At 56.5% G+C, this 12,895-nt stretch overlaps 1 protein-coding gene across 8 annotated transcripts in view; it reads right to left on the reverse strand.

Annotated features, from left to right (window-relative positions):
- Window positions 1-12,895, reverse strand: part of PIK3C2B (phosphatidylinositol-4-phosphate 3-kinase catalytic subunit type 2 beta) — a 68,691-nt gene that overhangs the window by 18,627 nt on the left and 37,169 nt on the right. For all 8 annotated transcript variants that reach the window (XM_042256937.2, XM_042256934.2, XM_042256935.1 and 5 more), the window contains 10 exons: window positions 12,309-12,476; window positions 11,803-11,914; window positions 10,660-10,802; window positions 9,298-9,486; window positions 8,119-8,212; window positions 7,887-7,981; window positions 7,031-7,211; window positions 6,135-6,242; window positions 2,746-2,838; window positions 1,788-1,917 (listed from right to left, as the gene is read on the reverse strand). In XM_042256937.2, the coding sequence (XP_042112871.1) occupies window positions 1,788-1,917; window positions 2,746-2,838; window positions 6,135-6,242; window positions 7,031-7,211; window positions 7,887-7,981; window positions 8,119-8,212; window positions 9,298-9,486; window positions 10,660-10,802; window positions 11,803-11,914; window positions 12,309-12,476 (1,313 nt within the window). The remainder of the gene's footprint in view (window positions 1-1,787; window positions 1,918-2,745; window positions 2,839-6,134; window positions 6,243-7,030; window positions 7,212-7,886; window positions 7,982-8,118; window positions 8,213-9,297; window positions 9,487-10,659; window positions 10,803-11,802; window positions 11,915-12,308; window positions 12,477-12,895) is intronic.

The following is a 12,895-nucleotide window of genomic DNA, read 5'->3' on the forward strand; positions in this document are numbered from 1 at the left end:
GACCCACTTCCTAGAGTCATGAAACTAAACACAGAAAGAAATAAATGGGCTCTAACTAAACTTAAAAGGTTTTGCACTGCAAAGAAAACCATAAATGAGATGAAAAGACAACCCTCAGAATGGGAGAAAATATTTGCAGACAAAGCAACTGACAAGGGATTTATCTCCAAAATATTCCAATGGCTCATACAGCGCAATATCAAAAAGACAAACAACCCAATCAAAAAATGGGCAGAAGACCTAAATAGGTATTTCTCCAAAGAAGACATAGAGATGGCCTAGAGGTACATGAAACCATGCTCAATGTCACTAGTTATTAGAGAATTGTGGATCAAAACTAGAATGAGGTCTCATCTCACACTGGTCAAAGATAAAAACATCTACAATCAATCAAGGCTGGAGACTGTATAAAAAAGGGAATCCTCCTACACTGTGGGTGGGGAGGTCAATGGACACAACCACTGTGGAAAACAGTATGGAGGTTCCATATGACCCAGTAAACCCACTACTGGGCGTATGACCGGAGAAAATCTTACTTAAGACACATGTATCCCAATGTTCATCGCAGCACTATTTACAATAATCAGGACACGGACACAACCTAAATGTCCATTAACAGATGAATGGGTAAAGCAGACGTGGTACAGATACACAACGGAAAGCTGCTCAGCCATAAAAAGGAATGAAATTGGGTCATTTGTAGAGAAGTGGATGGACCTAGAGCCTGCCATACAGAATGAAGTAAATCAGAAAGAGAAAAATAGATACTGTGTAATAAGGCGTATTTGTGGAATCTAGAAAAATGGCACAGATGAGCCTGTTTGCAGGGCAGAAACACACACAGACACAGAGAATGGAGGCAGCAGGGGACGACCTGGGGACTGGGACAGACATGCACACCGCTCTGCGTAGAGCAGAGAGCCGGTGGGAGCTGCTGGATAGCACTAGGAGCTCAGCTCAGCGCCCTGTGCCGACCTAGAAGGCGGAATGAGGGGCCGGGGGAGGCAAGACTGAGGCAGGGGGGATATGTATACATGCGGCACAGTACTATGCAGCAGTTATAGCTCAATTAAAATATATATACACTAAGGGGAAAGATACGGCCCTGCTTTCATATTCCACACTGTGACTCTGGTGTCCCCAGCTCACAGCCATCATCTTTTACTGTTTTAATTTTTATCATGGGATTTCCAAATACATGTAAGAGTAAAGAAAGGCATCATGAACTCACACATCACCATCACCCAGTTTCAAAAATTAACACTTTGCTAATTCTGTTTCATCTATTTCAATTACCCAGCCCTGCTTCCGTCTTCTCTCCTCCAGCCTCCTCCTGCCTCAATCCCATCTGGAGTATTTTTAAGTAAATCCCATACATGCCATTTCACTCATAAGTATTCCAAGTATGACTAACAAGGACATAATTATGGCATTAACTCTAAAAATTCAGCAGTCATTCTTTCATCTGATCTGATCTAGCCCAACCTATACACAGATTTCCCACAACTGTCTCAGAAAATATCTTTCCACAGTTGGGTCTGTTAGGATCAGAATCCAAAGTCTACACAGTATACACGGTTGCCAAGTCTCCAAGTCTGCTTTATCTCATGAGTCTCTCTCCCTGCCTTCGTTTCTATGCTGTTCCATAGGTTCTACCGGAATAACCCCGCCCTTTCCATTTTCCTGGAGAAGCACAGAGTTCCTGTTGAGGAACGGCAGAAGGGCATGCAGCAAGGACGCCCCCCTCGGCGGCGGCCCAGCCATCAGCCCACCCCGCCCTGACTGACCTCTCCCGCGGCCGGTGGAGAAGCAGCGGAAGATGACCATGCGCATGTCCAGGCCCTCCTGGACCCAGATCTTGCTCATGATGCGAATCATCTGCAGGGTCAGCATGTCCTGGCGAAGGTCGTCCCCACACTGGAGGAAGGAAGACAGGGACCAGAAGCAGCTCGCTCACCTGCCCCAGCTCACACAGGCCCCAGCTCTCACAGGCCCCAGCTCACACCAGGCCCCAGCTCACACAGGCCCCAGCTCCTTCTGGGAGGGCAGCCGTGGCCGCACTGCCCGGCTCTCCGCCTCAGCCCTGGACCTGCTCACCCAGCTCCCACCAGGTCAGACACCAGAGAGGGGCCAACAGCCACCCTTTATCCCTGCACTACTGTGGCCTCTCCCCAACCCCACGCCCCCATCTGAAGCCAAGTCTGGGTCCCCTCCTTCACGCAGCCCTCCTAACCATCCAAGTCAAGTGCTCACACCTTGGTGGAGCTTACATGCAGCACATATATGTGCCTAAGCCACGCTCATGCCTTTCACACCCCGGACTGTATGCTCTGAGCCTGTATTTATTCCTCAGAATCAGGGAGAGGAACCTCAAGATTCATCGAAGTCCAGCCTGCACCTGATACACGAATCTCCCGCTCAGCATGCCTGTCACAGTCATTCAGCCTGAAAACCCCAGGGACAAGCAGGTTAGCACCTTATCCGCTTCACTGCTGGCCTTCTAGAAAACACTTCTGACACAGGCGGTCAGCTGCCTCCCTGGACATGCCAACACTGTTCCTGGTTTTCTCTGGGCCCACACACAGTCGATCTGTTTCCTTTTCAGCCAACAGTCTTCCATGCACTACAGCGGCAGCGTGAGTGCGATCAGCAGGACGAGAGGGGCCCTGAGGCTGCTTCTGCCCGTGGCCTCCCTCCTCTCCTCTCTACGGCCTGCACCCCACCAGGCTCGAGAGGGGTCCTCACCTTGAAGATGACACGGATGTTCTCGCCCAGCGGGTCCACGTTTTGGAAGGAGAGCTTGAGGGGAACGGCGTTGGAGTTGAAGTAGGAACAGTCCTGCCGCCGTCGAGAGGGTAGTGGTGAGGGTCGGGGCGGCCCAGGCCCAGGCGGGAAAATGGCCGCCCGCCGTTTCCCAGCCTCTGCGGCCCACCCTCCTCTGCCCTCCCGTCGCCCTGGCCCCGGTCTAGCGCGTGAGAGCTTCAGCTCTGCGCCTGACCTCCTAGCCCTTCCGTTCACTCCGCTGCTCTGCTGCGTGATGCTGGCAATCAGGCGTCCCATCTACACGCGCCCCTAGAACGGGGCTCACAGCACTGACTTCAGGAGAGCGGCGAGGAGGAGACGAGGCGCCAAAGGGGAGCACCGGGAGCACGGCCGGGCGCAGGGGAGTGCTCGGCAGACGACGGCCGCCAGCTGCCCTTCAGCCTCGGCACCGCCAGGACAGAGCCGGACCCAGCACACTCGCCCCCACGCACACTCACCCCACCACACACCACACACGCACACCACACACGCACACCACACACACTCACCCCACCACACACCCCCGCCACACACCACACACGCACACCACACACACTCACCCCGCCACACACCCCCGCCACACACCACACACGCACACCACACACCACACACGCACCACACACTCACCCCCGCCACACACCACACACGCACACCACACACTACACACTCACCCACACCACACACACTCACCCCACCACACACCCCCGCCACACACCACACACGCACACCACACACCACACACGCACCACACACTCACCCCGCCACACACCATACACGCACACCACACACTACACACTCACCCACACCACACACCCCCACCACACACCACACACGCACACCACACACCACACACTCACCACACACTCACCCCGCCACACACCCCCGCCACACACCACACACGCACACCACACACACTCACCCCACACACTCACCCACACCACACACACTCACCCCACCACACACCCCCGCCACACACCACACACGCACACCACACACCACACACTCACCACACACTCACCCCGCCACACACCCCCGCCACACACCACACACGCACACCACACACACTCACCCCACCACACACCCCCGCCACACACCACACACGCACACCACACACACTCACCCACACCACACACCCCCGCCACACACGCACACCACACACACTCACCCCACCACACACCCCCGCCACACACCGCACACGCACACCACACACACCCACACCACACACCCTCACCCACACCACACACCACACACTCACCCACACCACACACCCCCGCCACACACGCACACCACACACACTCACCCCACCACACACCCCCGCCACACACCACACACACTCACCCACACCACACACCCTCACCCACACCACACACCACACACCCACACCACACACCCCCGCCACACACGCACACCACACACACTCACCCCACCACACACCCCCGCCACACACCACACACACTCACCCACACCACACCACACACCCACACCACACACCCCCGCCACACACGCACACCACACACACTCACCCCACCACACACCCCCGCCACACACCACACACACTCACCCACACCACATACCACACACTCACCCACACCACACACCCCTGCCACACACCACACACACACACCACACACACCCCACCACACACCCCCCCCACACACCACACACGCACACCACACACACTCACCCACACCACATACCCACACCCACACCACACACTCACCCCACCACACACTCACCCACACCACACAGTTACCCCTACCACACACCACACACCCACACCACACACTTACCCACACCACATACTTACCCCCACCACACATCACACACCCACACCACACACTACGCACCACACACCCACACCACACATGCACACCACACACTTACCCACACCACATACCCACACCCACACCACACACTCAACCCACCACACACTCACCTCCACACACAATTACCCACACCACACACTCACCCCTACCACACATCACACACCCATACCACACCACACACACCCAAACCACACACCCACACCACATACTCACCTCCACACACAATTACCCACAACACACACCCCTACCACACATCACACACCCACACCACACACTACACACCACATACTTACCCACACCACACCCTCAACCACACACCACATACCCACACCACACACTCACCCACACCACACACCCCACACCCACCCACACACCACACCCACACCACACCCACACCACACACCCAGACCACACACCCACACACCACACACCCAGACCACACCACACACAACACACCCACACCTGCACACTGCATACTCACACCTCCACATCACACACCACATACCCACACCACTCACCTACACACTTACCCACACCACACACTCACCCCACCACACATTTACCCCTACCCCACACCCACACCACACACTTATCTACACCACACACCACACCCACACCACACACCCACACCACACTGACACCACACACTTACCCACACCACACACCTAGACCACACCATACACCACACACCCACACCTCCACACCACACACCACATACCCACACCACTCACCTACACACTTACCCACACCACACACCCCCACCACACACTTATCCACACCACCCCACACACCACAAACCCACACCACACACCCAGACCACACACCACACACTCACCCACACCACACACTTACCCACACCACAACCCACACATTACCCACATCACACAGCACACACCCACACCACAGCACACACCACACACTTACCCACACCACACCCCCACACCACACAGCACACTTACCCACACCACACACCCACCCACACCACACACTCACCCACACCACACACTCACCCACACCACACATCACACATCCACACCACACACCCACACCACACACCACACCACACATATCACACACCCACACCACACACTTACCCCCACCACACATCACTCACCCACACCACACACCACACACTTACCCACATCACTCACCCACACCACACACCACACATTTACCCACATACTCACACTACACACCCACACCACACACTTACCCCTACCATACACCACACACCCACACCACATACCACACACCCACATCACACACTCACCCACACCACACACTTACCCCTACCATACACCACACACCCACACCACACACCACACACCCACATCACACACTCAGCCACACCACACAGCTGTCAGGTGAAAGACCACACGTGTCAGGGCTGGGAAGAGGCTCCACATGAGCCCCTCTTTCTCGTCTCTCTCAGTAAGCAGGTCAGTGAGGGCCCTGCTTCCATGAGCCCTCCCCACTCCGAGAGCCCCGCACCCGCCAGTCGCTCACCCTGGGCACAACGCCCTTAACCAGCAGGCTGGGGCTGAGGGGCAGGCGGCAGGAGCCGTTGAGGGCGAAGAACTGCTCCACCTCCTCCAGGCCGGCACGGAGGATGCCCTGTGGGGGAGCGGGTGGGGTGAGCGCCGGGGGCTCCACCGGAGCCAGGCCCCTCCCCGGCCGGGCGCCCAGGTGAGGGCCGGGGGCTCCGCCAGAGCCAGGCCCCTTCCCGGCCGGGCGCCCAGTAGTGGCTGGTATGGAAATAATCACCAGAGAGGTGTGGACAGCCTCCTGCAGACCACGATGAAGGAAAACCACCCCACACCCCTGCCCGGGCCAGCGCCAGGCCACAGCCCAAACACCTGCAGAGACGGAACAGATGGCAGAATGGCTCACAGGGCCGCAGTGAATGCGAGGGGGGCCGCAGGCCAAGCAGGAGCTGCCACTTGGGCCGTGGCCAGAGAAAGCCAATAATCTAGACTTTATCATCTCCCAATTTTAAAAGGTTAGCAACCAGGCTCCCTAATATTGGCCCATACAGGCCCGTTGTACAAACATAAAGGTGCCCCTTCTGGTGGTCCTGAAACGGGGCTCACTGCACAGTGAACAAAGGATGACTGGGTTTTCGCCCTCACTTGGCCCCTCTGGCTGGGTGCTCTTACGCGGTGAACCACTGATACAACTTGGCTCAGCCTTGAAAGCAAACAGTTAAATAAACATTTTAATACTTAGCAAGCCAAAGAAAACACACCCATGGTTTGTAGCCTGTAGATTAGAGAATCACCTCCTTTCAGCCCCTCACCAGCGATGGTCAAGTGCCATCCTGCTGGTCAGGAGGCCTGAGAAGTTACAACTGGCTGCAGAGGCCCAGAACCGGAATGGGGCAGAGGCAGCCTCGCCCTGCTCACCTGCCGTGCAGACGGGGCAGCCTCCCGGACCTGCTGGGCCAGTTTGGCCAGGGTATTAACAAGCCAGCACTGGCGGTTAAACTCCTCTCTCAGCCCCTTGCCACAGCAACACAACAAGGCAGCCAGCAGGTACTGGTAACGGATGCTGAACTGAGAGTCTTTGAGGCCGTCCTTCAGCAACCTATCCGGCAAAGGGAAGCCGGCAAAGGGAAGCGAGGCAGTCAGAACACCCAAGAGACCGCAGGCAAGGGGGCTGAGGAATGGGCAGACCCAGCTCCAACTCCCTGGAAAACCCACCCCAAACTTGGGACAGGAAACAGACTCTGGATGTAAAACTGATATAGAGGTGTTCATCCACCTCTCAGCTTGCCCATGCTGTTTTTAAGTAGAGTTCCAAGGCCTCATGCATCTGGTTTCTCCTTTATATTTCTGCCACATGAGGGTGGAGGGGAGGGGCAGGGACGATTCCCCACTCTGCTTACCACAGGGGTGGGCTGAGACCCCCTGAGGAAAAGGTGCTGGCCCAAATACTGCAACCCAGATGGCTCAGCTCCCCACCTGGCAGTGCTAAATCGCTTCAGTGGTCTGACTCTTTGCAAACCCTCGGACTACAGCCTGCCAGGCTGCTACGTCTGTGGGATTCTCCAAGCAAGAATACTGGAGTGGGTTGCCACTTCCTTCTCCAGGGGATCTTCCCAACCCAGGGACAGAACCTGCGCCTCTTCTGTCTCCTGCACTGGCAGGCGGGTTCTTTACCACTAGCGCCACCCGGGAAGCCCCCATCCTGCAGGCTGAAAGTAAAGTGCTCCCAAGTGAGGGAGACAAGTCTACCTCTCCCCTTTCTGCACAGTTTTACCAGAAGAAGTAGTGAGTCACTCTCAAGTCAGAGACCGCTCGCTTCAGGAGGAAGCGCACCAAGGGACTGTCCAGGTAGCATTCATACTTTAAGGCCTGGGTGGGAGACAGGGGACAGGGGGCTTTGTTGACTGTCCGTACTCTATACCAACCAATATCCTTGTAGAATACAGTCTGTCTTGGGGTCCCGGGGGCGGGACCATCAGAACTGGAGAGAAGGCCAGCCCACTCACCTGCACGAGCTGGGGCAAGTAGTCCAGCAGCTCGGCATCAGAGAGGGAGCCGATCCACTGTACGGCCATGCGACGCACCTCCTGGTCTGGGAACCTGCAAGACAGGGCCCAGAATGCTGACAATCCAGTCCCAGGGTCTGAGGCACAGGAGTGAGCAAGCACGCTCACACCGGGGCCTCAGAGGCACGGGTGGAGAAAAGGTAATGACTTCCAGAATCTGCCAAAGCCACTAGGAGTCCTAAGCACCTTTTCTGGATTGCAATCCTTGAGAATGTCCCAGCCCACGTTAGAGTCAGCCTCAGGCCATGGAAGTCACTCTCATTCCCTGTATGAGCTAAAGCAAATGAGACAAAGTCCTCAAACCCACTCCCAAAGATCTCTTCCTTAATTCCCACTCTGCTAGAGATTCCCATCATCAAAGAGCTCTCAAGAGAGTCAAAGTGCTATCACTTCTTGGTACCATCCTTTAACGCGAAACTTGTCTGGTGAGTAACAGAGATCACTATATATAAGCCAGTATACCTAGCCAGAATTAGTTTAGCAGAGATTAGAAATCCATTGCCTTGAAAAGTCCTGAAGGTAAGATGCATGGATTAGATACATTTTAATTACTAAGAGTAGTTGAAAATAAGCCTAGAACAGTGGGTACCATCTAGGGGTTTGAGACTGGAAGCCTGTGTCCCTAGCGGAAAGAAGAAAGCGATGGCTTCAGAAGTAGAACTTTTGAAAAAGTAATAAGATTTGGGTGAAACAGGTGTGTACATACATCAAATCTCAGCAAATGTACACATAAGGCTCGGGCATTTATTTATATGTATATTTTATCTCAAAGGAAAAACTGTATATAAACATTGAGCTCTAGTTAATGATATGCTTGCTAAAGAATTTAGGAAGGAGTTAGGATGTCTCAATTTACTTCAAAATGCATATAAAAATATGATATACTGATGGAAATACATATGCAATAAATCAAATGTAATAAATGCTAAAGGTTAGAATCTAGGTGGTGGGAATACGGATGTTCACTATTTTCAGCTTTGTTGTTTGTTTGGAAAATGTTCATAGTATAACACGAAGGGTAGGGGTGGAGAAACAGAAGTGGGAAAGCCCTGAATTTCCACACCCACGTGACTGCTCGGGCAGGACTTTTGGTCGGGAAAGGTGGGTGTCGCGACTCACGTGGCGTGCAGGAGCCCCAGGGCGTCCTGGTGGTTCATGGGGGTCCACTGCGCCAGCAGAGCATAGGTGTCGGGGAGGCAGGCCCACTCCCAGCTGGGCGCGCTGGCAAGCACCAGCGGCAGCGCGCTCACCTCCGCGTGGCAGTAATATCGCTTCTCCCACAGGCGCTTTTTGTCCGCATCCGTGAGCCTGGGGGCGGGGGCGGGGGGCGGTGAGAGGGCGCGGGGCCAGCTGTCTGCCGGGCGCCTGGCCTCCAAGAGAACGCTGCGCCTCCGAGAATGCAGCGCGCGACCTTCCCGCCTACTACCCGAGGGGCGCTGTGAACGCCTCCGTCCAGGCTACACCAAAGAGCCCTTAAGTCAGAATGGGGAAGGCAGATGCTATCCCTAAGGGATCGCAACGTGTGAAGTGAACTTTGGGAGCCAGAGTCCAAATCTCAGGGACATCCGGGCCAAGCACAGGACAGGCTGCCCCTCCTGAGGATGCAGAGGGCATCACCGAGGGCATCTCCCAAGTAGAGCCACCAGAGGGCAGCGGTCCCCACGCCAAGGTTTGGGCAGCTGAGAGGCCTCTGGGGACCTCGGGGGGCCAGCTGGAGCGCCTGCAGCTAAGGGGCTTGGCCTGAGATGAGGTGCCCAACGGGGGAGGGAGCTGAGGGGCGGATGAGTAAGGGGTCAGCAGGGCGGGGGGGAGGGGGGGGGCGCCCTGATGGGACAGGAGCGAGCAAGAGCAGCCCCAGCTCTCTCATTTCCTCAGCTGCCACAGGCAGGGCCGTGCCAGAGCCAGACAGGTACAGGAGAGGACAGGCCAGGGAGCGCCCAGACCCCACGGCTCCTCAGGCTCCTCCAAACCAGCCGAGAGGAGTGGCCCCCAGGGGGAGATCAGCTTGGGCTCACAGACCCCCGAGAGCTGCCAGCTTGCCTGGACAGCAGATCCTCTTTGGAAAGTGGCAGGGCCAGAGAAACGCTGAGGCTGTGGGTGTGGCAGGGGCAGCAAGTGGGGGCACGGTGGGAAGCCCAGCGGCCCCCGCGGACAGCAAACAGCGGACAGCTCATCTGCGGTGGGCAGAGCTCTGGGGCTCCTGGCCAGCTGATCCTGGGTCAAGTGCCCGCTGTGGGGAGGGGCACTCCCCGATCTAACATCCTCACTGTGAGCTCTCCGCTCTCCTAAGGCCAGCTTTTGGAAAAGCTCTAGGGGCTGCGGAGCCCTCTTTCCAGGACTTCCCGCCCAGGTGGCAGTCAATGCCCACCCCAGCCCACCTCGCCCCCCAGAGCGGGCGGACAGGGACCCGCTGGGGGGCCAGCTGGAACCCGAGGATTCACTGGAGGCCTCGTCACGCGCGGGGCATGCCCTGCGCCTCACCAGTACAGGGACTCTTTCTGCACGATGCTCTTAAGTACATGTTGGTCTTCCTCCCGGAGGCTGCCAAACTCATAGCGGGGGCTGAACTTGTCTCCAGCAGGGCTGGTGAACTTGATGTCAAAGGCCGAGGTGGGAAAGTCAATCTGCGGGGTGACGTCGGGAAAGTGAGCAGAGAGAACCACAGCTGGGTGGGGCTGCCGCCCACCCGGGGCTCCAGCTCGCTCCTACCTGCCAGCATTCCTGCCTCCCTCCCTCCCTTCCCGAAGATTCTTTGTCTGCAAAATAACCTTGTTGGACCTGGTGATCACTACAGTCCCTTCCAGCTATAACCTCCAGCAAAAAAATGAGTAGGAAATGAAGAGACAGAAAGAAAAACGGTCAAGTGAGGAAGAGACTGGTCCCAGGCCAGAGCTCTGAACAGATGTGTGATTAGGCCGAGGCTGGCGGGCACCACCTGATGGAAGCCGGGACCACACGTGAGGCGAGGGCCCTGCCAACTCTGAGGCCGCAATGCTGCGTCCCCTTCCTCTGTGCTGCCACGCTCACCCTCCTGTAACGGACGTCAGAGCTCAGGGAGACCGTCCTCAAAGGGAGTTCCACATCCCTCCATTCAAGAACTGCTTATTGAAACCTAATATACACCAAGCATTAGGCCCTGGGTACAGGGTAGTAACTACGACAGATAAAAATGCCTGCCTCTTGGAGGCTTCATTCTGCATCCACTTTGATATTCCATATTCCAAACCAAAGCACCTCGTGACCACAGTGGAGCCGGAGAGTGGTAACTAGACCTTGGACCTGACCGACTCCTCCCTTGTCCAGAGAATGGGTCCCCCCACGGGCACCAAGAGGGGATGGCTCAGCCTACTAATATTAGAGTTCATCACAAGGGGCTCTGAGGAGCTGAGCCCTGCTTGGCAAGGGCCTCAAATCCCGCCTCGGGCCCCTTGAAATCAGGTGACCTCCAGGAGACAGGACTCGGACTCCACAGAGACGGCCCTCCCACTCTGCTCCAGCCTCATGCACCTGGTGGCCCCCGCCCCAGCTCCGCATGCTCTGCTACCGCCGGCCCAGACCCCGGGGGGAGCCTTGGAGCCGCCTCTGGAGGCGTCTGAGGGTGGGAGGGACGGGCTGGGCTCTCACCTGCAGGATCACACTATCTGGCTGATGGAAATTAGGTGCACTCCAGCGGGCACTGGGACTTTCCTGTGTTGCCGGCCATAAGCCCAGAAGCTTCCGGCCACAGGTCAGGACTCTAAGGGAGATGGAAGAGGGGATGAGCCAACAAACCCAGTGGCTAAGGACATGGTTTTCCTGCTGCTTCCCCATCCAAAAATCTGCCTTTTCTGCTTGAATTCTCTGCCCAACTCTTCTCTCTCATTCTCCCCCCAGACCACCAACTTTTCCTTCTTTCAAGCCTTAAAAAATATCCCACTCTCTCCAGGAAGCCTTTCTAAGCTCACCACACCTGGGGTGGACGCCTTCATGAGCTAGAGAGGGGGACTGGTCCTTCCAATGATAAGACCAGATGGCATTACCTGAGCACGCATTTCCCTGCCCCTTCCCACCAGTCCTGGGCCGTGAGTCCTGCCCAGTCGCTTCCTTGGTCACACCTCTGCCTAGGCCCTCCTCCAGCCAAGGCCACATACTGCCTGAAGTTGAAGAGTGGAGCAGTGACCCAGCCCAGAGCTTCAGGCACCCGCCGCTGCTTGTTGGCCTCCGAGGAGCTCCCAGGCGGGGGCACGGGCAGAGCGTAGAGGGTGGCGCACAGCAGGGTCTCCCGAGGCAGCCGGTTCAGCTGCACAGGGAAGCAGATCCTAGGGAGCACAGGAAACCAGATCAGCCAGTGCTGCCCCTGTGGCCTCCAGGGCCAGGCGGCCAGAACGGCCGGCTGAGGCTGAGGGCTCCACCTCCCACGTGCTCCCTGGGGACGCCTTCCTGCAGAACCAGGACAGACCCTAGACTGCAGGCAAAACTTCCCTCGAGGCCCTCAGGACCACAGTCCAGAGTCTCTGCAGCCTCTGGGGAGAGTCAGGCAAACATCTTCTGACTCTGAGGCTCCTCAGTGTAACCAGACAGAACTCACTTAGCCAGAGCCACCTAGAGTTCAGGTGACGACATGACCCGAACTGTCTGCCGCACTCCTCCCTGAGTTTCAGGATTTCTGCAGAGGGTCCCCAAGAACCCATTTGCTGACAGTCCTTTTCCACTGAACAATCCCTGCCACCAGGAAGCA

Source organism: Ovis aries, chromosome 12 (genome assembly GCF_016772045.2).
Source record: "Ovis aries strain OAR_USU_Benz2616 breed Rambouillet chromosome 12, ARS-UI_Ramb_v3.0, whole genome shotgun sequence".
Lineage (NCBI taxonomy): Eukaryota > Metazoa > Chordata > Mammalia > Artiodactyla > Bovidae > Ovis > Ovis aries.